At 33.0% G+C, this 26,999-nt stretch overlaps 1 protein-coding gene across 1 annotated transcript in view; it reads left to right on the top strand.

Annotated features, from left to right (window-relative positions):
* Positions 1-11,023: 11,023 nt before the first annotated feature.
* LOC145252693 (large ribosomal subunit protein mL38-like) overlaps positions 11,024-26,999 on the top strand; it is a 30,796-nt gene continuing 14,820 nt past the window's right edge. Inside the window, exons 1-3 of the mRNA XM_080112513.1 lie at positions 11,024-11,190; positions 16,897-17,040; positions 19,671-19,879. Of these exons, the coding sequence (XP_079968639.1) occupies positions 11,049-11,190; positions 16,897-17,040; positions 19,671-19,879 (495 nt within the window). The 5' untranslated portion in view covers positions 11,024-11,048. The remainder of the gene's footprint in view (positions 11,191-16,896; positions 17,041-19,670; positions 19,880-26,999) is intronic.

Below are 26,999 nucleotides of genomic sequence, written 5' to 3'. Positions count from 1 at the left end.
AAGTTTTCATTATTGATGATGTGTCAATGACCCCTCGATATGCATTGAATGCCATTGATAATTGTTTACAGGATATTATGAACAATAATAGTATATTCAGTGGTAAAGTCATCAGACTTCAGGCAAATTCTGTCTGTGGTTCCTAGAGCTCCACCTGCTGCAGTATTAGATGTTTGTCTAAAGAAGTCTCTAATGTGGCACCATTTTCATCAACTGAAGCTCTCTCAGAATATGAGGACTAATGAAAACGAACAAGTTTTCTCACAATGGCTATCACAAATTGGAAATGGTCGAGTTCATAGTTCACTTGATAATGTTTCTCATGACATGATCGATATTCCAGAACAATGTGTATGCAACGATCTTTAGTATCAGACATTTGTACACAAGACGAAATGAAAAGTAGAGTTATTTTGTCACCAAAAAATGAAGATTGTTTGAAAGTTAATGAAGACATTCTACGAAGACTACCAACTGAGACCAAAACATATCTCAGTACAGATTCAGTATCAGCAGGCAATGAAATGGAAGCTAATAATTATCCGATGGAATTCATAAATTCATTTACGCCTTCGAGCATGTCTCCTCATCATCTCAATCTCAAAGTTGAATCTATTATTATGCTGCTTTGCAACCTGTCATTAACGCAAGGACTATGCAATGGAACATGTTTAGAAGTATTAGAGCTTCATAACCACAGTATTCTAGCTTCGATCATAAGTGGATCTAATGTTCAGGCACGAGTTTTAATTCCAAGAATTAAACTTAATCCCAGTAACACAAATATTCCATTTGTTCTGCACAGGACTCAATTTCCCATCCACCTATCATATTCAATGACCATTAATAAAGCTCAAGGACAGACATTCGACAAATTTGGGATCTACCTACCACAACCTTGCTTTACTCATGGACAACTTTATGTAGCCTTCTCACAAGCAAGGTCTATGAAGAGTGTAAAAGTGAAAATTTGTCCTCAGAATAAATCTACTCATGGCCAGAGAAGAGGAACAACCTTCACTAGAAATATTGTATATAAAGAAGTTTTGTAAATTATTTCATGTATTATTCATTTTTTAAATAATATAATCAACTCAAATCTCATCACATTTTATCCAAACATGTACAAGTTATGAACAAGATAATTAGTATTGAAAATATCATTTCATGTAATTTACACGGAAACCGCTATCTTCTATATACATTATATATCAATACGATAGTGTGTGTTATTTTGTGTGTCACGCTTACATCTTTTATCTTCCAAATGAATGTCGTTTCATTTTTATCTATCTTTCTTTTAAAGTAACTCTGTATCTTTGACAGATCCATTAACCGATTTACTTTGCAAAAATTTTCACAAACTAAAAAAATACCTGTTTACTGTTTTAAATAGGCTATTTTATTTCATAATTAAAAAGGGGGCATATTGATAGTATTTTTTTTATATTTAAAAAATATGTGCAAGTGATTTAACATTGGTTCATGATAGTCGTTATTGGTTTTATTTCATTTTCTATTTTCTTATTTGTTTAATAAAAAGAAAATAATTCTATTATTTGTCTGTCGAAACAAAATGAAATTAATTTCGTTAAAAATGTAATTATTTCTTTACTTTTTTTATTCACAAGTTTTACTTTACAGATTCTTATAACGAATGCTCTCAATTTTTATTTAGACATAAAAATAGTTTAATCGATTTTAAAACATTAAAAAATATTTAATATGAGTGTGAAAAAAGTGTCCATTGATTTTTTAGGGTAAAATTAAAATTTCAAATTCGATTAATAATTCTATATATTGTTTTATATTATTTTGTTTTTATTCTATAAAATTTAGGATTTTATCTTTCTAGTACATGCAAAAGTTATTAAGAAATAATTACTTTTATTAGTTATTCTGTAGGTAAAAAAACAACACAATTCTCTCGAATATATATATATATATATATATATATATATATAAAAATATCAAAGTAACTGGAATGCTGAGACTGATACTACACTCAGAAATTCATGTTGAAGTAATTGTTGCCTAATCCCTAACAGTGTTAATTTCGAAAAGCTGCTGAAACAGTTTATGATTTGAACAGTACTTTATTTCAAGTATATTTTTAACAGTGGAGTGGGGGGTATGAAGTCAGTCCCGAAAATGGCTGAAACTGTTTACAATTTAAACATTACTTTATTTCATGTATATTTTAAACAGTGGGGTGGGGGATACGAAATCAGTCCCAGAAATAGCTGAAACCGTTTACGCACTAAACATTACATCATTATTTGATTATAATTTTGATAATATACCAAAGTTATTATTTAAGTAAGGTTGGGCAATAATGTGGGTTAAAATTATGAAAAATTATAGTCGAAATTAGTAACATATCTAATATATCAAAGTTATTATTTTAATAAGGGGAGGGATACAATTTTAACAAAAAGGCTAGAGTGATATGATGGTGTCTTCATTCATGCTAAACGCACATAGAATGCCCAGCAACAATATATTACATATGAAAGATGCCACTGTGGAATTTCCACAGATCCTACTAGTATAGATAAATTTGTTATCATTATTTTTAATTGATCATTGGAATAATCTTCCAAAATGTTACCTGCTTTGTTTGGAAGCTACTTGCTAATTTCAAACTTAAGCTATAATAATTAAAAGCAGAAAAATAAATACTTACTCTAATCCGACTGGCAAATATCGCAAACTTAAGCTTACAGTTCCACTATTTCTTTTCCATTTTTTAACCTGTTTTAAGCTTGAAATAAGCAAGTGGCTTCCAAACAAATCTGGTGGCACCTTGGAATATGACTTAAATGATAGATTACAAGTGACAATAATACATCCATCTATTATATAAAAGGTATTTGTCTGTGTGTATTTGTTTATATGTCCAGCTAAAAGTCAAAAACTACGAAACAAAAACCCATAAAGTTGCCATGGATTAATAATTTCAAAAATATTGAAAATATTATTCATTCTCTTAGGATCGACTGGACCAGATTTCTTGAGGGTGGGGCATTTCTTGAGGTTTTTCCATCTTATGATGTACTAATATGGAAATAAAATGCTGACTAATTCCACAAGGAATCTATATATAAAGGAACGTGTTATCCGTGTGTATGTGTGCGTGTATGACCAGCTAGAGAAGAAATGGGCTCGGCAGAGGGGAATTTGAGGTTTGAGGAGATGGAAGAGAGATGAGAAGGGGAAAAGAAAGAAAAAGAGAGCTAGAGCGATAGAAGTTTCAATAGAAATATGTTACACTTTTGTCTCAAGAAACGTCGGGTTGTCTTGTTAGTAGATAATAAATCATACAATCAGCATCCACATATGAAACAGATTTAGGTATATTTGTTGCTTTGTTTTGTTTCTTTCTTTTTTCACCTGTTTTTCTTTGTTAACTACCACCCATTTATTTTATCACCAGAAGTTTCCCTAGACAGGATGTTTATATTAATAATCAAATTATTTTTTAGTAGTGAATAATCAATCAAAAAGTATTTAATTGCTTCCATTCCTTAATTTTTTCTATAATAATTTATTCGTTTTTAATTTGAGGGACTGGGAACTTCATCTTAAATTATATTTCTAGTTCTGAAATTCAAATTTATGTTTTAAGGTGTTCAGAATCTAACTTTAATATTACTATTGTAATCGCTGGCTGCCATGGTGTTTTTGTTTTGTTTTTTGTTTGTTTGTTTTTTTTTGTTTTCTTTTGTTTGTTCAGTTTTTTGCTTTTTTAACACAATATACCAAATTTTAAATCAAACATGAAGAAGTTAAAACTTCTTGCACGCAAACAAACGAACGTTTATTTATTTCAATTTCCCCGCACATTTTGCACAAAAATAATTTCTTCCAGCCACGACATAATTTCAAATACGCCCACACGCTTTTCTCACAACAACAAAAATAAAATGAACATATTTCTGGCAGACGTAGTTGGCGACAGTATCACATGACACAAGCGACCAATGAGAAAATTTAGAAGATTGTCTTTTAACGCTTTTCCAAAAACCAAAATATCAGCAGTAGCAATCTTGTTTTGGAACTGGTTCAAAAAGTATTTAAACGCATCAAACATTCTTTCTTCCCTCCTTTCTCCCTTCTTTTTTCTTCTCTTCTCGCTCTAACATGACACGAGAACATGCCTCTCATTTTCATCTCATCGTCGCTTTCAAAGCTGTCAGAACCATAATTGCACAAACCACGCAGGCACTCAAAAATCGCACTTGTGCACACACGCACCCATTCTGTACATTTTCTTTAAGAATTAATAACAACGGACTACTTTCCTCATGGGACTTTTGAATAAGGCGAACACAAACCTTGAAATAAAGACATTATTTTTACATAAGACTTTCACCTTCTAATCTTATTTATTTAACGAAAGACTTTCATTTAACATTCTAATCACAATGATTTCTTAAGAACTTTTACCGATCGGACTTTTGCTTGTTCATCTTGTTATTTTTGTTGAAAAATAAATGCGGTGCATTTTAAACCAGAAGGAGGTGTCATTTTGTTTTATTCCTTTTTTTATTATTTTGTTTGGGGCAGAGAGATTTAATTTCACTTAAACTTCTTTTTCCCTACAACTTGTGCTTCCTTGACATACATATAATGTTGGGGGCTCCCGTCTGGTGGGAATCAAACAGCATGAAAGAAAGACAACGCAGACATAGATGTTGACAACAGCTCGGTCGCCAGAGAACTGCCGTCCGAGCTTACTTTATTAGAGAGCGCACATGCCTAAGGGTAGATAACTCTTAGGGTTATGTCCCTTTACTTGTGGACATCACATCCCTCCCCATCTTGGTGGGACGACCTGTCTTATTTTACTTTTTTACTATTTTTTTTATTTATTTATTTATTATTATTATTTTTCTTTCTTACATTATGAAGTCTTTGAGTCTGGCTGGAGGCAGTCTTTTCCGAGATGGATTTCATCTCGGTAACTGGTCAGCTATTTGTATTTTGGGCGTTTCCAGGTCTTCTGGGGTGTGTGGATTGTACTCATCTTCAGACTCAGAATCGGATTCAGGGTTTTCATCCCTAAGTGTTATGCGTTTTAGCAAAGAAGAGTTTCTAGTCACTTGGTGATTTCCTCTCTGAACCGTTATCATACTTCCCTTCATTTTTGTAACGGTATATGGTTTAGGATTGTATGGTGGTGACTGTTAATGTAGACATTGGTTACCTCCCTTGCTTCAGTTACATGGTTACCTCCCTTGCTTGTGGTGATATAAATAGGAGTCGGCCATCTTGGTTTAGTCAGTTCGTTCGTACAGTTTAGACAGACTACAAGTGTCTCAACAAATGGTAGCAGAGATATCCCTCTGTGTGCGACAAAACGAAAAAAAAAAAAAAAAAAAAAAAAAATTTTTTTTTTTTTGTACAGCTTGTCTGTAGCACTAGACAGATCGGATATCGGATATGGCAACTTCGAACAAACAACCTCCATTGTTGGAGGGGGAGGATGTTTACGAGAACTGGAAACAAGACGTTGAAATGTGGTCGTTGTTCACGGATCTTTCTGAGGAAAAAAAAGGGCCAGCAGTGTTTTTGACGCTACCACCGAATATTAGAGAATGTGTCCGTGAATTGCCAACAAGTGACATCGGCGGACGAGATGGCTTGAAGATCTTAATAAAGAAACTGGATGACATATATTTAAAGGATGAACACACGCGCGCTTACATGACTTTTAAGGAATTTTGTTTTGCCTCTTCTGTCTGATCAAGACCTTATCACCCAGGCTGAGAGCTGTTGTTTTTGTCTTTCTATCGGCGTAGCCCTTCATCTTCTCCTTTCCTTTGGAGTCATTTTCTTTTATTTTTTTATGCATCGGCCCTGTTACTGGGATTTCGATACCATTTGGTATGCCAATGTTCATTTTTCGGCCCGTACAAGCTCCAAATGGAGATATTTTTGTGGTGTTATGGGGGGTGGCTCTATATTGCCTTAGGAAATGTGGTAACTGGGTCTTCCAGTTGTGGCCTTCCACCGTGGCCGCAAGAACATATTTTTTTAGGGTCCGCATAAAATGCTCTACTTCACTATTTGCCTCAGGCCATAGAAATGCAATGCGTCTATGTTTGAAGCTTGCTTGTGCCGCTAAGTCTCTAAAGTCTTGTCCTTGAAATGGAGGACCGTTATCAGATTTTAGAACAGTTGATTATCCTTGTCTATCAAAGATCATGTTTAGACGGGGAATGACTGTACACGCAGATATTGAGGGTATTACTTCCACTTCAGGGAATCGGCTGTAATCGTCGATTATGACTAACACATAGTCACCTGATGGGAACGGACCTGCAAAATCGACTGAGATTTCAGTCCATGGTGCAACTGGTAGTGGTGAGGAGTGTATGGGTGCGCGGCTCATGTGCCTTGGGTTTGAGGCTTGGCAGGGAATGCATCCGTGTATTGCTTCCTCCACCAGTCTATCGATTCCTGGGAACCACACCTTTTCCCTTATTAGTTGCTTGATTTTGACCATACCCTGGTGAGATCGATGGGCTATATCGACTGATCTCTTCCTTAATTTTGAGGGAATTACAAGCTGGTGTCCTCGAAGGACGAGACCATTGTGTATTGAAATTTCATCCTTGAATGGTGAAAAACTTGACAGCTGGGGGTCATTCCATCGTCCATCTTTAACAGCACCCATGACCTTTTGTAACTGGGGGTCCTTTTCTGTGGCTTGTTTGACTTCTTCAAGAGTTAAAGATTTTGGTATTGTATTCTGAGCTACATACCTTATGTATGCTTCTGCTACCTTGTCGGTATGTGTTGTGGGTGACGACTCAGATAGTCCACAGGGTTTTGGTCATCTTTCCCGGGACAGTATACCAGGTTGTACTGGTAGGGCATGAGATGAATGCGCCAGTGTTCAATCCTTGTTGTTGTCGATTTAAGACTTTTCACAATCCCAAGAAGAGAATGATGGTCGGGAGTGATTTTGAATCTCGCTCCATATAAATAGAGATGAAAATGTTCAGCTGCATATATGACGGCTAACATCTCTCTCTCAGTTTGAGAGTATCGCTGTACTACATCTATGAGGGCACGATTGGCATAGCACAGCACCTTCCCATCTTGTGTCAGAATTGCACCTAATCCAACAGGGCTTGCATCTACCAAGATTTCGGTGTCTTTCTTCGGGTCCAAGTATGCCATCACCTCAGCTCCAGTCAGAGCTTCCTTTAACTTGTTTGCAGCTGCTTCTTCTTCTGTCCATCTCAATTAGTATCATTTTTTGTGATCCGTCTCAGTGGTTCACTAATAGTGGCATAATGTGGGATAAATCGAGCCACATACTGTGTCATGCCCAAGAATGATTTGACTGATGTTCCTTGGAGATTTGCATTTTGTAATAGCAGAGATTTTCTCTGGGTCAGGGGACACTCCATTCTCACTGAAAATGTGTCTGAAGAAAGTCAGTTTCCATACAGACAAAAGGTATTTTTCTTTGTTCAGCTTGGCTCCTACTTCTTGTAGACGTTTCAGGGTGTTCCTCAAGCTGATGTCATGTGATGGCTGGTCATGTGCATACATTATTATGTTGTCTGATGGGTTTTTCACTACTGGGATGTCTCTGAGGAGGTTTGATATAGCTTTTTGAAATAGTTCAGAGGGTGCCTTCACACCAAAACTTAGACACTTGTAACGAAATAAACCTGCATGTGTGGCAAATGTCATTATATATCTGCTGGACTCTTCCAGTTCTAGTTGATGATAAGCATTGGAGAGGTCTAGTTTGCTGAAAACTGTACACCCATTTAAGTCTGCTATTAAGTCGTCTATGGTTGGCACTGAATGTTTTATCCATTGAATGGCTTAATTTGCCTTTCTCATGTCGTACGCTACCATTTTTCTTGGGAACTACCACAACCGGGCTAACCCAGAGGGTAGGTCCAGTGACTTCTTCAATCACATCCATTTCTCTGAGACGTTTGAGTTCTGTCTCCACGTCTTTTCTCACATGAAAAGGTATTCTGCGATGTCGCTGAGTTATGGGGAAGACCGATGAGTCAATGTGGAGATTTATGGTAACTCCGGAAATTTTTCCCATCTTTCCATCAAACAGTGTGGGGAACTCGTCTTGAATTGGGACCGTCACATGGAACGTGAAGTTAAACATTATCATTCCCAGTGCTTCAGCAGAATGACCACTCAAGAGGTTCTGCAGTCCAACTAAAGGATTGTCGCTGTCGACCACAAATATCTCAGCCCTACAGGATTTATCACGAAATTCTATGCTCGCATTAATAAATCCTCGGATGGGTATGGCATGTTTAAATCTGTACGCAAATATCCAGGTCGTTGTTTTGTTTATACGTGGTTTGTGTTTTAAACCATCATATATGTGTCCAGTAATTATATTGACACTAGCACCCGTGTCTACCACAAACATTACAGGGGAATTATTGACAAGCGCGGTAACTTTTGGTGTCTTAATTGACAGTGTAGATTTCACCGAGTACACACACTCGTCACTAGATGTAGAGCGGGATACCGAGGGAGGATTGGTGACACAAATTACTCTTACCGGCTTTGCTTTGCATGCTCTCGCAAAGTGTTTTTTCTTGTGGCAATTCTTGCATTCTTTTCCTCGAGCTGGACAAGTCGGGTGTGTAGAAGAGTATCCACAATAGTGACACGTTTGCTGTCTGCCATCTTTATTTTGTCCACCACGCGGTCGATTCTTCGAGGTGTCATGGTGACTGTTTTGCCGCGTGTGTTCACAATAACTGTCTTTACTGCCATTGGTATTGAAATTTTTGTTATTTCTACATGTGAGACACGTGCGGTTCTCGTTTCTGTAAAAAGCGTGTAGTTCATTTTGCTCCGTGTCTGCAGCATGCGTATAAGCCAGTTCGATTGCCCTAGCTTAGTCCAGGACTTGCTTTAGCGTAGAGTTGTCCCTTAGCGCCTTCCTTCTGACTTTAGAGGATGTGCACCCCTGCAAAATTTAGGCTAGGATCTCTCTGTCTTTATCTTCAAAATCGCACGTGGAGGCTAGAGTCCGTAGTCGTGCATGGTACGAGTCTAAGCTTTCGTCCGGGTTTTGCATGGCTCATCGAAACTTTAAAATTTCGTACAACGTGTTCTTTTGCGGCGTAAAATGATTTGTTAGTGACTTTTTTGTAGTTTCATATTCGCCCAAAACTACAAAGCCGTCATCCAAAATGTTAGTTGCACCTATGCTCTTTTGCTGGTCTGTGAAGTCGTGGAATATATCGAAAACTTCGTCTCCTGCATAGTGGAGAAGTGTCGCTTTCTTTTTTTTATCGTCGTGAATGTCCATAGCGACAAATAAATTCTCCAACCTGTCTATCCATTTTTTCCAATGAACGGCGGTTGTGGTTTGATCCGCAAGTACGCTAAAACTGGGGAAAACTGGTAAACCACCGCTGGCCATTCTTTTTTTTTTTTGTATTAATTCCGAAAATTTTCTTATTTGTATTAAATTCCGAAAATTATGTAGTGTGAGCTCGTCATGAAAAATAATCTCTCGTCGCCAGATATAATGTTGGTGCCTCCCATCTGGTGGGAATCAAACAGCATGAAAGAAAGACAACGCAGACATAGATGTTGACAACAGCTCGGTCGCCAGAGAACTGCCGTCCCAGCTTACTTTATTAGAGAGCGCGCATGCCTAAGGGTAGATAACTCTTACTTCCAAATAATACAACAAGCAGCAAAATCCCACCTCCAAATGCCAGAAAGTTTTCTACTCTAATAGTTTCTTCCTTTGGACTATTATACTTTTGGGTACTCCTTGGGCGTTGAATTCCATGGCGACCAACAAAAAAAAAAACATGCGTCGCTCCCTTCCTGATGCAAGCGCACGTAACATTTATTTATTTACTGATGTTGTAGTAACTAAATGATTTTTTTTTTTTTTTTGAAAAAAAGTTTTACTCTTTATGAATATTAAAAGAAAAAAAGTTACTAAACATTTATTAATATCTCATTTTTACAGACATTTGTTTTTAAATTTTTCTTTAAATGATGACTTTTATCGACTTTGTTTTTTTGCGGATGGGTAAAAAACGAAAAAAATAACTAAACCATTTATTGACAATTTCTCAGTATCTTGACTTTGATAACATTTATTTGTTAAAAATATTTGTAAAAGTGAGAAATTATCAGTAAATGGTTTAGTTATTTTTTGTTTTTTACCCATCCGCAAATGCTATTTTAAAAAAAAGTCGATAAAAGTCGTCATTTAAAAACAAATTTAAAAACAAATGTCTGTAAAAGTGAGACATTATTAATAAATGTAACTTTTTTCTTTTTAATATTCATAAAGAGTAAAACTTTTTTTTCAAAATAAATAAATAAATAATGTGACAAATAAATAAAAAATATGTTACGTGCGCATGCACCTGAAGGGAGCGACGCGTGTTTTTTTTATGCTGGTCGCCACGGAACTCAACGCCCAAGGAGTGCCTACTTTTAAATTGCCTCCCTGTTTCCTGCTTCCCTGGCTGTACTAATCTGCAGAAGTTTAAATTTAATGTGAACAGACATATCGCTGCTAGTGCTCCAGCTCCACTCCACTGCTCCACTCTCCAGCTCCACTCCTGACAGTTCCCTGTTAAAAATGATTCCAAATAGTAAACTCTCACGTTCAAGTGGTAATATACCTTATTTAGGGTGAAAAGGACTAACAAATAAATAATTAATAGATTTTAACCCAAATTTGGATGAATACTAAATGAATAAGATAATCTAACAGTCTCTATCGTACAATTTAACTTGCTTTTAGTTTTTAATTTTGTTTTGTTTTCTTTGTTTTGGGTTTTTTTGTGTGTGTGTTTTATTTGTTTTGTTGTTGTTTTAGTATCTTGTCTTTATATATTTTATTTATTTTTTATTTTTTTATTTATTTATTTTTTTTTTTATTTTTTTTTTTTTGAGAGGTGGGGCCCCTTTTGCTATTTTGTGTGAATTTTTAGGTGAAAAAAGGAAATTGCTTTCAAAAATCCCAAACTGTAAATTAGAGTTATCTGCCCTTGAGCCGCAAAATGGCCGCGACATTGAGCGTTGTTTTACGCTCGACCCTTAATCGAAATCAAAAGTTAACTACACCATTCATTACGCAAGTAGCATCATTTTATTCACGCCCTCCCATGAAACTCGGCAAGTCCTTTAAGGATCAAATGGAAGGTAATTATCTGAATGGTGATCGATCAAATCTTCATTCTTCACAGTAAACAAAACTCGGTATAACTTTACGTAAAGCATATGGTGTTATTTTTTTAATCTCTTGAATAAATAACACATCTTTAGACTTAAAATCAATGTTTTTACTCAACTTTGCATTCTTTTGTCTGACCAATATTATTTGTATTATATTTGTTTTTCGTGTAAATATTTTAGAAATATTTAATAATATGCTTAAAGACATCATAAAACTTAACGTTAGTATTGTTGAAATCTGTCTTACATGTAATTCGAATGCAACTCGAAATTTTTATTTTTAAATTAATATTATTACATTATTTGCCGTTTTTATAGTTTAATAACTAATATTAATTATTAATCTCAGATCATGTCAATATTGTAAGATTTATAAAGGTCTCAAATAAAACGTAGTTGATTGGACAATGGAACACAGGAATTAACCTTGAAGATTTAAAAATGACTGGACGTTTTTCTTTTTTAATTTAATTTGTTATCGTAGGGAATCGACTAAAAATAAACGGTATTTTTATGGAATCATTCTTGTCTCCAAGCCTTTATTTATATATCCCCCCCTTTCGTTAGGGGTATGTAGGAAAATAGTTTGGGAACGGGAGTGATTCTATAAAAATAGGTAAATGATCAATCATGTATTTTTATGAGTTTCTGAATAATGTTAATAATGTTATTATTCAGTACGGTTCGTAAACTGCAGAAGTACCTTTAAAAATACCCCCAAAACACCTTAATGGTGATAGGAATGATTTTCTAAAATTATCAAATAAACACTGATGAACTTGACTTTTAACGGTCCCTTAGACTATTGATTCGTCCTGTTAAAATTTAGGGTAGTGGTGTGGCACACCACTACCCTAAATTTTACTACCCTAAGTTTTACTCTTTATGAATATTAAAAAGAAAAAAGTTACATTTATCAATAATGTCTCACTTTTACAAACTCGTTTTCATGAAAAATCTTTATTTCTTTTTCATTATAATGAATAAAAGGCAAAAGTATCCGCTGGAAATGTGTTCTTACCTCATATAAATATTTATTAAAGTGCTGTGCTGGTGCACTGCACTGGTGCAAATCTAATTTACAGTTTGGGATTTTTTTTAAAGTTTCCTTTTTTTTTTCGCCTGAAAATTCACAAAAAATATCAAAAGAGCCCCCATCCCTCAAAATACATGATTTATAAAGGAAGGAAATGTATAAAGAAACGGGTTTCATCTAAACTCGAAAAATTATGTGACAACTTTTATTTTTGTTTCCATTTTTTTTTAACTATTTTGTTTTTGTTGGGTTTTTTATCAAAGTATATTTTTCTTTTGTTTTTTAAATAAGATTTTTATTAACCAAATTGTTATAAAATTTAATTCTATTATCGTAATGTTTGTATTTCTATTTATAAAATTCTTGTGTAAATAATTTCCAAAATACTTTTTAATGCTTAAGGATTTTATATGCTTCCAGGGAAAACTCGTTTTCATGAAAAATCTTTATTTCTTTTTCATTATAATGAATAAAAGGCAAAAGTATCCGCTGGAAATGTGTTCTTACCTCATATAAATATTTATTAAAGAAACATATATATACTAGCAGGGGACCTGATGTTGCCCAAGATTGAATATTTTTATAGTCATCAAAATCGGTGTAATTGCCCAAATTTTTAATCAAATCAATTGATTGCCTGGTCTAGTCAGGGGCCCACCGCAGTGCATTTGGAGAAAGCTTCACATGACTCCGTTCAGTGATTTAATCCACAATAAATTGTAGTCTACATTGCACTGTAGAGAACCTATTGATTTTAGAAAATTATTTGTATATAAATGGCTTGAATTAAAGTTGAAAATGCAAAAGCCAAGTATCATGATTCAGTCATGCTTTTAACTGAAATATTCATTTCAAACACACCCCTGTCTTATCAAGAATCTACTGTTAATTTTATATGCCGGACCTTTCCACTTTTGCAATAATAAAATTTCTCAAATGCACTTAAGCTGTATAAAGCGTTAACTTCAGTCAAAATCGTCTGTTCCTTCTTTCATCAGTTTTTTTCTATTATCGATTTTTTCTATTATCGATATTTATTGGAGGCATTCTGATACAAAACCTATTGAAAAACACTGTCAGGAATATAAAGTACATTTGTGTGAAATTTCCAAAAAATCTGCCAAGCCATTCTGGAGTCCAGAGGAAACGAACTCTCACGCACACACACACAGTTCCTTTTATATAATAGTATAATAATATTTATATAATACCAATCACATAATAGAAGGAAGACGTGACAAAAAGGGAATAGTTTGTATCAAGTATTAATATGTCTCATGGATCATTATTTGGGTTTTATTTTGAAAACTCTTAAGATTCCGTAATATATTAAAAGAACAAGTGTTTATTTTATGTAAGTTATCAATAAAAGACTTATCTTTTTACTGGTATGAAAAAGAAAAACTAATGTTGGTCAGTATTTCTTGTAGTTTTAGTAGATTTTAATTTAAAGTTGAACACAGGAAAAAAATAATTAAAAAATTATTATTTCAAACTTGCGGCTTTGAAGACTTTTCTCTTTTTCTAAAACTCTATAGGATGGTCAGTAGGAGTTTTAATAGACTCCTATTTATGTAGATATCTTCTGCAAATGAAATAATAAATAAGTCTTATCGCTATGCATACTGTCAATAACAAAGAACACAAGTTTATACAAAAAAAAAAATTATAAATCATTCTTTAGTAACTGTTTTTGCACAATTATGAAGTGTTTTCAATAAGTTTCCAGACTTTTTTTTTTGTATGGGCACTTTTATTGACACATGAAACTAGTTCCCTTTGAAGTAATCTCCTCCGACTGCAATGCACTTGTACTGTTCCAACAACATCTGGAAGGCTCCATGGAAGTCCTCTTGTGTGAGCGTGTGAATGACCCTCATCACAGACATTTTCATCTCTTTAATTGGATCATGACAACAGCCTCTAAGGATTTCCTTTAAGGAATAACCAAAAGTCACAAGGAGCAAGGTCTGGACTATAGGGAGGGTGAGGAACGGTCTTGATACGCATCTTGATCAAATAGCCTGTTACAAGGATGGAGTTGTGAGCTGGTGATACAAACAGTCCTGCTGGTAATGCCACTGGCCTTTTCTGACGTAATCTCTTCCTGAATTCCCTTAAAACCCCAATATAGTATTCCTTGTTGACTGTCTGTTCAGTTGGAACCCAGTGCATGTAGATCATACTCATGCTATAAAAAATGGATCATCATAAGTTTCTAGATGCATTTGCTCTGTCTGGCCTTTTTAGGTTTGGGAGAACCACTGGGAACTTTGTCTCTTGGTCTCCGAGTCATAGCAGATCACCAGAGCATCAAGAACTGTGGTATCCGAATTCATCAGCTCAGCCATCTCCCTGCTGTCATAACATTTTTCTTTCTGATCTTCTCTGAGCACCCTTGGAACAAACTTAGCACAAATCTTCCGCATTTTCAGTTCTTTGCAAATAATTGTGCGTACAGTTCCTACACTGACATCACACTGTACACTTATTGTCTCTATAGACACACGACAGTCCTTATCCATCCAGTGTTCTGACTTCCCTAATCCTCCCACACCTCTCATCATCCCTCACAGACTCCTCGTATTCTTTGAATCTCTCATGCTCGATTCATGAAAGATGGTCTAAAAGCAGTCTGAAGCATTCCATACGTTTCGGTGGCATTTTTTTCCAAGTTTAAAACAGAATTTTATTGCATATCATTCTTCTAAAGTGTCCTCATCTCCAGATTGCATTTTTGAAATTCATGACAACCAGGAACCAGGCTTTAGTAAGGTGTATTCCAATTCCTGCTGTAGCTGTTCAGTTGAACCTGAAATCATAAAAATTAGTCAGTGATTTCATAAGATGTATAGCAATAACATACTGAATTTTCAAGAGTCTACAACAATTTTAGATGCCTGTACAAAAAGTCTGGGAACTTATTGAAGGCATGTTATATGAAGTAGATTCTCTTGTATATATTTAACAATTTTGTAACCAGATGCTTTTAATTTAAGGTAAAAAAGAAAATGAATAGGAAGTTATTGCCAGAAGGTAAAATGGATATGTCCTTTTGCATTTCATGATCTGGCATTTTCTCTTTGCATGCATTCATTTTTTATTCCTTTATGTAACCAATAGAGACTCACACATAGCATGATTGGAAATATTTTCTGCTATTGCTAGTGTTTATTTAGAATGTCACTTTCTGATATACTAGCAGTTCAGCCCGGCTTTGCTTGGGCCCTATGTTCATAACTTGCCCTACATGTGAATACACTTTATGTAAGATTTCAAATATTTAGACCACAATTTATCCGAGTAATTTCATACAGACCGCACAGGGCAAATTTTTTTTAAATTTTGACCCCACTTTTGACCTCTTAACACTTATTTTTTGGGCTCAAATCAAAATACAAAGTTTTACCCATGTCCAAGTTACCTACATTTAAAATTTCAAGTCTTTAGACCCAAAATTGGCGGAGGAATTTGGTAGAATCTGTAGATGTCAACTTTTTCAACTTTTACCTTTTGGCAGCCAAATTTTTCGAAAACTGATTAAAATGCTTGCCGCATGTCTGAATACCCGTTATGTATAAATTTCAAATGTTTAGACCCAAAATTGGCTGTTTAGTTTGCTAGACACCGCAAAGGTCAAATCTTTTGAACTTTGACACCTTGGCAACTCAAATTTTTGATCCAAACCGATTAAAAAGCTTACCCTATCTCTGAATACCCTTGATGTAAAATTTCAAATGTTTAGACCAGAAATTGGCTGAATAATTTGGTAGAGACTGCAGAGGTAACATTTTTTTTAACTTTGACCCCTTAACATTTATTTTTTGGGGTTCAAATCAAATTAAAAAGTTTGATCCATGTCCAAGTTACCTACATTAAAATTTCAAGTATTTAGACCCAAAATTGGCGGGGGAGTTTGGTAGAGTTTTCAAAGGTCAAATCGTTGAACTTTGACCCCTTGACAAGCAAATTTCTGGCTGAAAACTGATTAAAAAGATTTTCACAAATCTTAGTACAACTTATGTCAAATCTCTAGTCTCTAGACCGAAAATTGACAGAGTTATTGTGTAGGGAAATGTACACACACACACAGACATTTTCACATTTATAGATATATAGATTACTCTTCCTTAAAATCAGTTGTTTGTTTCTCTACTCATTAGATTTTTTAAAACCCATCCAACATTCCTGAAATGAAGAAGGTCATCACATGCAAAATCAATGCCAAGAGATGAGTATATGATAGAATTATTGGCAATTTTTGTTATATGTGTGTTTATCATTGAGTGGCAATAAAACAAAGATTGTTGTATATACATGGCTGAAACCTGGTGGACAAGTTAGGTATAGATTAAAGTTTATTTGTGCCAAATATGGTTGGATTGTAGAAAAGATTTTGGACTTTATTAACAATTCTATGGGTGGTGTTATTTTCTCTCTCTCTCTCTCTCTCTCTCTCTCTCTCTCTCTCTCTTTCTCTCTCTCTCTCTCTCTTGTAGATTTAGAAAAATTCTCAATTGAATACTGAAGTATGAGGTGTCTAGCAATTCAAATAGTAGACAATGTTTTAAAAATATTTTAAAAGCAATTATTATTTGATTAATAAATTCTAAATGCGTTTTGCTTTAATTTCATAGAATTGAACAAAAAAGATCCAGTGTTAAATCCTGATATTTACATTGGTTTGCCGATTCCAGACAATAAAAAGTTGTTGAAAAAGGAAAAAGAACAATGGAATCTCAATCGAAAAGAATTGGAACAAATATCACGGCTACGCAAATGTAAGTAATTTCACTTTGTTTTACTTTTGTTTTCATTATTTTTAAGAGAAAAAACGTTATTCAAAACATTTATGTTAAAGATATGCATTGATGAAAAGAAAAGTGGGAAGTCAACACAACTAAGTTTGTTCTTCACTGCAAAATTGTTTCACTGGATATGATATTAAACTACATCCAGTGATGAAACTCTAATTTGGAAGCTTAGTGAGTATAGAGTTACCCCCTTAGCTATCATAATTTGCAGGTCTGCTCCAGCTTGGAGTATTAGTATTTGTCATCTATGGATTTGTTTTGGGTTGTTATAATGGAAAAACCTAGCACCCCTCAAACAATGAATGGTTAGAGATGATGACTGAAAAAGATTTTGACAAAGATTGGGGAAGATGAAAGAAAGTAACTACATGCATGTGTCAGCAAAATGATCTTCCAACCTTACCCACCAACCTAGATTTATATATATATATATATATATATATATATATATATATATATATAAGAACAAGTAGTTAATAAAACATGTTAAAAAACACTTTGAAAAAGAGTTAAAAACATATTTAATTTTAAAAAGGAAACACTAAATAAGTGGATAGTTCTTAATCTGCGGAGTTTCGAAGAAATACTTTCCTTCTCAGCAGGGAGTAGGATTTAGCAAAACGTAGGATCGGATTTTGCTTGCAAAAGTATTTGATGAAACAACAAGTAAGTCATAGATCTTACTTGATAACAAAAAATGAAGCAGAGGGAATAGGGTGAATAAAAAAAGTGATTTCACATGAATGGATATTCTGGTGAAGGGTAAAATATCCAATAACGGTAAAATCCAAAAATGCAGAATCCAAGAAACTTAGTTAAATTTCCATTCGCACAAGTAAAATCCAAGGGAATCGCGTAATTGGAAGATGATCCAAAGTAATTCAAAAAGCAGAAATCCGTGGAATAATACACAAATAGGTACAAGGAAACGGGAATGAAATCCAATAATATTAATAAAAGAAAGATAAAATGTGCGTTAAAAAAAAAGAAATCAAAGAAATATAAAACTCGACTGTCGGGGCGAAGCTTAATTAAGAAAATTTTATATATATATATATATATATATATATATATATATATATATATATATACTTCTTCAGATTAAATTCTTGTTTTGACTATTGTACAATAAACATAATTGTGTTACCCAACCAGTTGTTCGATTAATTATTCCACCTCAGATTTATTATTTGCTTATATTGAAATCCACAGATATAACGTGAAACTGCATCTGGTAATGTTCTTGTAAATTTTCATTTTAACATGTTAAAGTAAACTCCATGAATGAATATTTGAAAATATTAAGAATATGAAGCATAAAAACTTTTACCAACATAACTGGATTGCTTGACAACACCAAAGATAGGAGCAAAGAAAATTCAGAATAAATTGATCAAATTAAATCATCAAATCAAATCACTGAAACTCAAAATCATTAAAATAAACTGATATCTTTTTACATTATCTCCATAATTTCATCTTCATTTCTATGCAACTAAACAGCAGAACTGGTGAATGCAGATTTGAACATCTGATCTGAGCATCCTGTGAAGTTTCTTTCCCAGAATTTCTCATCTCTAGAACACATTACTATTGGACTGTTTCTCTGAAGACTAAAACATAGCCATCTCTAAATTCACTGTCAACAAATACTCCTTATAAGCCCTTTCCATAAGTATTCAAACCATTTTCATTCCATTAATCATTTTCAATCTTCTCATCATATTCTTCATCATTTAACTGATAATCTATCCATCTCTTCAACATTTATCCTCATGTAACTTTTAACTTGATAATTAAAAAAAAATGATTTAAAAAAAAGGTGACATTACATGAAGAGTACAGATAAAAATGAAATTAATGGGATTATCACTTAAAAATATAATACATTCTAATTTGTTTCTGAATTATTGAGATGAGGGTTGATTATTTGTATTATTTGGATTTTCAGACTGCTATTCTCATCTTGAGTGTTTTTTTTTGTTTTTTCACAATGTTTCCGTCAATGTAACCTCTGACCTTTTTTTCAGTGTATCTTGTCGAACTCTGGAATCTTTATGTCAAACTCAGGGAATCTGCATGGAATTTTGAACAATACTCTTTATTTAATCCACAAGAGTAGCATGCTCTCATTTTGTCGATCAGTCCTAAGCAATTGTATTTTTTGAATGTCGCCTGCACTGAGTATTGAACCTTCAACCTCCAGAAGAGTGTAACTTACAATTCAATTTGACCAAGTACTTTATCCACTACAATCACAAATCCTTGTAAGTGTTACATTTGAAATTCTGTGCAGATTCCAGGGTTCAACAGAAAGATTCCCAAGTTCGATAAGAAACACCCAAAGGTCAGAGGTGACATCAACCGAAACATTGTGAAAATAACACTCAAGATGAGAACAGTAGTCCGATGAATCTGTTTTTATATGACTAGCATAATACATAACAAATATTGCTAGGCGATACCAACAAATGCTCTTATTGGTCAAACAGTATCACATGTTAGGAGAAAGGGGGAGGGGGCATTAGAAATAAAGTTATTAGTGTCATCTTTGAATGTGTGCGTTTCACAAAGACGTTTTTTATTTATCGATCTAGTGAATGTCCCATTGGAAAAAGTCTATCAAGAATGGATGAAGGTCGGCTGGAACAAAGACATACATACAATTGCAAAACATTATGGCATCTTCCGAGACCTTTTTGATAATGCTACATTTTATCCACAACCAATTCTTCGCATATTTTATGACTATGATGAGGAATTTCTCACTCCTGTTTATAATGGTAACAGAATTCTACCATCTGAGGTAAGACTATCGCATTTTATTTTTTTGAGATCTGCATATGTATATCATTATACAGTGTTTTTGTTATCCAAACACCCAAATAAGCATGTTATTAACATCTAAAATAAAACATCCAGTTGATTCATAATGAATAATAATTGAATGTATATAACTAGTGGGACTTGTATCTTTGTGTGGCACAGGAAAAATGCAACTCCCAGAAATACCCCACCATACCAAAGTGGCACCCTTGGCAGGTTGAACTGGCTTCCTCTAAAGGAGGAAGTTTCATGAGAGTAGAAATTCACAAGCTGTCCTCAGTCGCATGTATATCTTTGTCAGAGGAAATGATGGCAGCTTTTTGCAAAAAAGTGACATTTTAATGTTAAACATTACAAATTTTTAAATCGATTTATAACTGCCCAAAAAAATACGGCCGCCAACTCTTCTACATAAACTATACACGCGGACGTTTATTTTGGGTCAACTTGTATTTAAAACCCGCTGAGTCATGTCACATGATCTTGACATCAGCAACCTCTAATGGCGGTCTGAATTTACAATTTAAAAATGTTGTTATCAGTAAAAAAAAAATTAATTAAAGCTAAACTATGAACTAAAAAAGCTAAACTATGAACTTCTACGCTATGGCAACGTTACCAAAGTTATTACCACATTCAAAATAGGTAGATACGATAGTTAAATGAAAAATAAAGCCAAGCCAAACATGTGAAGTAAAAAAAAAATATGCTTACAAAAAAATATTAACGATCGAAGTTTTTTTTTTTAAATAAAAACAGCCAGACGCCATTTTCCAGTCTTTAGAGTAAGGCAGACGAAGTGAGAGAGAGAGATGTCTAGACAGATTCGACAGGGGGGAGGGTCAACAACGCATGCGTCAGATGACGTCATGACCTGATTTACTTTAAATAGTTGATAAACCAAACAAACTTTAAAGATGTCGCTTTAGCTCAGGTAGTTAAGGCCTTGGTTCATTATCTAAACGTTATGGGTTCGAATCGTGGTGTGAGATGTTTTTTTCGATTTTTTTAATTTAAATATTGAACCCTGTATTATTTAAGCCATTTTTCACGTAACGTTCGTTCATTTTTCTATTTTAATCGTTCATTTGTCTTACGTAATTTTTTCTTTTTGTGTTTTACACCCCCCACCCCCGCTTAATTAAAACATTGTTTTCTTTTTTACTTCGCTTATAACAATGCTTACATCGTCATCGTCGTCACGCTCGACGACTTTCAAACATCTTTCACTTCTGGCTGGCCGATTTTATTTTCAAACTTCGCCTCAGGGGTTCGGCTTCGATCCTACCCCCCCGGCTTCTTTTTTATTTAACACCACACACCCCTACAAACACTCGGGCAATGCCGGGTACCCCTCGCTAGTTGAATAAGAAAACAAAAACTAATCTGGGTTTAGTCATGGAGTGGACTAAGAAATGGCTTGTTTCATTTAATCCTGTTAAGACTCAGCTCCTGTCTTTTAATCCTAGACATGCCCATTTACTTCCTGAGATTCTTATGGATCGTTCTGCTCTCAATGAAAAATCGATTTTAAAACTTTTTGGTCTTTCTTGACGTTCATATATTAGACCCATTGCTCTTTCTACTTCTCATAAAAGTGGTTCATTATCACTCTAAACACTTTCTCACACCTGAAGTTATTTTCTATCTCGACAAATCTATTATCAAACAATTTATAGAGTACTGTTGTCATATTTGGGCTGCTAAACATACCTGTAATTTGATTGGCTCAAACCTTTCTTCTTTGCAGCAGACGTGATGTTGCTAGTCTCAGTCTTTTCTATAAATACTATTATGGCATGTGTTCTTCAGAATTGTCTGATCTATTTCCTGCTTCTTTTGTTCCAGCTCGTTTGACTCGTTGGTCTAGTGGTCTCCATCAATTTACTGTTTTAATACCTTATTGTAATACAGCTTATTATTTTAGTAGCTTCTTTCGAAGAACTACAAGGTTGTGTAACTCTCTTCCTGCTCACTGTTTTCCTCTTGCTTACAGCCTTGGTCTTTTCAAAACTAAGGTCAATAGGTATTTCCTGTCTTTACATTAACCTTTCATTCTTGTCAGCTCCTTACATCAATTGGCTGCACACCTTGTCTCAAGCGATTTCCATAAAAAATGTTAATTAATGAGTTTGTCTTTCAAAGCAATATGCAAATTAGTTAATCTCAGACGTTGATTGCATAGCACAACTGAGTATATTAGAAAGCTGTTTTTCTTTGATCGTGAATAAGTTGTCCATTTAATCCGATTGCAAATGACACGATTTTTATGAATGTACAAATAAATGGAACTATTATTCAACCAAAAACATTTAAAACTTGAAAGGTCTGACAAATCCATTATTAAAATAAGAATTATTGACGATTACGTGTCCAAAATTTCTCCGATATTAAAATTTTTTTTATCTTATACGTATGATATACGTACATGTGAAAACGTGAAAATGTCATTTCAAAAATCACACAAAGTGATCAAATAGTCTTATGTTTAACTTAGAAAATCAAATTTTATGAGCTAGCAAGAAGGGATTGCTCATATTACCATCTTGAAGAAACAAAGGAAGATAACTCAACAATACTTCAAACTTGATTAGCTTTGTAATGCCTACCATTTCCTATTAATCACTTTAAATCATTCAAAAATGATTTTCTTTAAAAATAAAATCCTTGATTAATTTACATGTTTTTGAATATAATTTTTTTGTTCTATTATTGGTACGTACATCATAAAGATGTTTTGGCATTTCTTAGGAATAAGAACGAAAATCGAAATACTGAATTTCAATGAAAACTAATAGTATCTACTTAATTGTCATGTTGAAATAAGTAAAATATCCAAAAGTTACGAAAAACGATAAAGTAGAAAATTAATTATTAATGAAAATTGTTTTCAAAGAAACTGCAAGTTATACTTAAATAATAAACAGAAAAAAAAGGCTTGCCAAGATCAAAGTGTAGTATCTGTTCTGCAAATGCTACACTTAAGATAATTTGTACCAGTCAATGGAGGGGAAACCCTCTATACTGGGACAATTATTATTTTTGGTCACAACCAGAGTGCCCCCTTTTTTCCTACTTTTAGGAGAGCTGGTTTTCTCCTTACATTAAAAAACGGCCTCGTGCCTAATTTGCTTTGGTGGGATAGCAAATAATTACAATAAACAGAAAAGTTCTTATGATAACAGACGAGGTAACTGTACTTTGTCTTGTTACATTTCCAAAAAAATGATAATGGCCGATCAATGAATCATGAAAGTACATGTTTTATGTAATAATGTAGTAATATTTTACTAATTTCGACATGATAATTGAGTAGATAACATATTATAATATTGAATTTCAATTAAAACCAATGTTGTCTACTTAATTGTCATGTCGAAATTAGTAAAATATCCAAAAATTACGAAAAATGAGAGTAGAAAATTAATTATTAATGAAAATAGTTTTTGAAAAAAAAAAATTTAATATTCCAAACTATGAATTACTTTCCTTAGTCATGTTACATTTCAAAAATAATGGCATCTTAATAGATTATGAACGCTTGAAAGTACATGTTTTATGTAATAATGCAATAATATTTAAATAATTGCGACATGTCTATTAAGTAGATAACATTGATTTTAGTTGAAATTGACGTAAAAATTAAGTAGTAGGTTTTTAATGAAAATTGATTTTTGTTCTGAAGAAGCGGAAGCGCAGATTTTTCTGTACTTTTTTTTTTAAATATTTTCTAGATAACCACCTACCATTTTTTAATGAGGTTTGCCCCCCCCCCACTTACCATTATTTTGTGGCTCAGATATATATTTATTTGTAAGTTTTATTTTGTTCACACTCGTGGTTGTTAATGGAGAGAGATAAATGAAGAACAAAAATAACAATTATTATTTTAATAAGGGAAGAACAAAGGGATAAAAATATTCACAAAACCAACTAAATTCATGAATTATGAGATTCGCGATTACAATAATTGCATTTGTGAAGACATTTAGTATCCATTATATTGTTTTGGTATTCAGCTTTTTTCATTCATATACATTTTTTCAGATTTTATCCAAACTTTTTCTTTAAGATAGTTGGACACAAATAGAAGCTAACAAATCAAACTTTGCTTCTGTTCAATTTTTATTTGTTATTGTTGGACCATATTGGCAATATAATAATGTACTTCACTACAATTTATGTAAAAAATTATGTAAAAAAGTTACTTAACTTACATTCAACTGTTTCTTTGGCCTTTTGGTCCAGATCAAAGTGTAGTATCTGTGCCGGCAGATACTGCAAGCTATGACTAGCTATGACTAGCAATGACCAGATGTGGGGGCAACCCCACATGCCTGACCTTTAACCAGCTCCCATTTCCCACCTCTCGGGAGCTGGTCCCCTTTTTCCCTTCTCCCTCCCTTAACTCCTCACATTAAAAATCGGCCTTGTGCCTAATTTGCTCGGTGGGGGAGCAAATAAATACCATCTGTTCTTCAGATGCTGCAGTGCAGCATTGCTGCACTTCTATTTCTTGTTCTCTTTCAGTGGAGGAGAAATCCTTCACGACTGAGACAATTTTTATTTTTGTACCTTTTCTCCACGTTAAAAAACGACCCTGGTGTCTAACTCGGTCTCGTGGGGAGGCATAGTAAATAGGTACATTAGGTGTTTACTGAAATATCAGGGGGAATAACTCATATTTGAATTGAAGAGTAGTCTACCTTATTCCTAAAATTTTATAAATTTAGCTAAAAATTTCCAGATCTAAAATTTGTGAACTATTTTAATACAGTTCTGTCAGCTAAGGCATCTCCACCGTAAACTTCATGTATTTTCTTTGTTGTCTGATAAGTAGATTTGTCTTTATGCAAATAAAAAACATACTCTAACTGGAAATTTAAATCTGTCTTTAATTTTACACGTCCTAATGTGTGTCAAACATAAACTAATAAAACTTAGCATGAATGTTCCAGTCAATCTGATATATATTAGAGAATATCAGAACAACATCGGTACCGTCGGTTTCAAATGTAAAAAAAAGACGCCTTTAATTAGCATCCTTTTCCATTTAAAGCTAAAAGGACTTTATTATATTCTAGTCACTACTGATCTGTATAGCTATTATATATATGTATATATATAAAAAGAAATAGAGACTTAAATAATTAAACCAGATATTAAATTTGAATCTAAATTCTGCTGCTATAGTTATAAATCTAAAATAACATCTTTTAAACAAAATTAATTGCCGTTAATACTTAACCTTAGTTTGAAATAGAATAAAATGCTATATGGTTTATTCTAAAAAGATAATTAACTAGTAAAGTGAAATAATAAATAAACAGTAAATATGTTAGCAGCTAATAAAGCGCAAATGAGAATAGTTGGCGTGAATGTTTAGCAACTTTCTAATTGAAGCATCTTTTATAAATAATGAAGATTACCAAGTCCTTAGTATAGGTAGTAAATATACATATGTAATACATAATAAGAATGTCATTTTTCAAAAATTCCACAAGACCCCAACAAATATATATATATATATATATATATATATATATCATGAGGGTCTGGTGGAATTTTTATTGTTTTTACAGAAAAATAACTCCTTAACAATATCAATATAATCAGTAAATTAAAGGGTATTAAACAGCGAAAAATGACGTTCTCATCATGTGTCTATTTGAGAAAAGAAAAGTAAAAAATGAAGCTTTTTGCTGTGGACAATGTATGAAAGAAATTTTTGTTTTTCTTGGAAACTGATGATTTTTTGTTTATGATGATAGATTATGATGATTTTTTGTTTATGATGTTAGATTATGATGATTGTTTTGTTTATGATGATAGATTATGATGATTTTTTGTTTATGATGATAGATTATGATAATTTTTTGTTTATGATGATAGATTATGATAATTGTTTTGTTTAGGATGATAGATTATGATGATTGTTTTGTTTATGATGATAGATTATGATGATTGTTTTGTTTATGATGATAGATTATGATAATTCTTTGTTTATGATGATATATTATGATAATTTTTTGTTTATGATGATAGATTATGATGATTGTTTTGTTTATGATGATAGATTATGATGATTGTTTTGTTTATGATGATAGATTATGATGATTGTTTTGTTTATGATGATAGATTATGATGATTGTTTTGTTTATGATGATAGATTATGATGATTTTTTGTTTATGATGATAGATTATGATAATTTTTTGTTTATGATGACTGTTTATGATGATAGATTATGATGATTGTTTTGTTTATGATGATAGATTATGATGATTGTTTTGTTTATGATAGATTATGATAATGTTTTGTTTATGATGTTAGATTATGATGACTGTTTATGATGATAGATTATGATGATTGTTTTGTTTATGATAATAGATTATGATAATTTTTTGCTTATGATGATAGATTATGATGACTGTTTATGATGATTATGATGATTTTTGTTTACGATGATAGATTATGATTTTTGTTTATGATGATAGATTATGATTTTTGTTTATGATGATAGATTATGATTTTTGTTTATGATGATAGATTATGATGATTGTTTTGTTTATGATGATAGATTATGATTATTTTTGTTTATGATGATAGATTATGATTTTTGTTTATGATGATAGATTATGATTTTTGTTTATGATGATAGATTATGATTTTTGTTTATGATGATAGATTATGATGAATGTTTACGATGATAGATTATGATGACTGTTTATGATGATAGATTATGATGATTGTTTCGTTTATGATGATAGATTATGATTTTTGTTTATGATGATAGATTATGATTTTTGTTTATGATGATAGATTATGATGACTGTTTATGATGATAGATTATGATGACTGTTTATGATGATCGATTATGATGACTGTTTATGATGATAGATTATGATGATTGTTTTGTTTATGATGATAGATTATGATGACTGTTTATGATGATAGATTATGACTGTTTATGATGATAGATTATGATGATTCTTTTGTTTATGATGATAGATTATGATGACTGTTTATGATGATAGATTATGATGATTGTTTTGTTTATGATAATAGATTATGATGACTGTTTATGATGATAGATTATGAT

This window comes from Euprymna scolopes, chromosome 29 (genome assembly GCF_053919585.1).
Source record: "Euprymna scolopes isolate OS-2025 chromosome 29, ASM5391958v1, whole genome shotgun sequence".
Lineage (NCBI taxonomy): Eukaryota > Metazoa > Mollusca > Cephalopoda > Sepiida > Sepiolidae > Euprymna > Euprymna scolopes.
The sequence above is the reverse complement of the archived record's forward strand: the minus strand, read 5'-3'. Positions and strand labels throughout refer to the sequence as shown.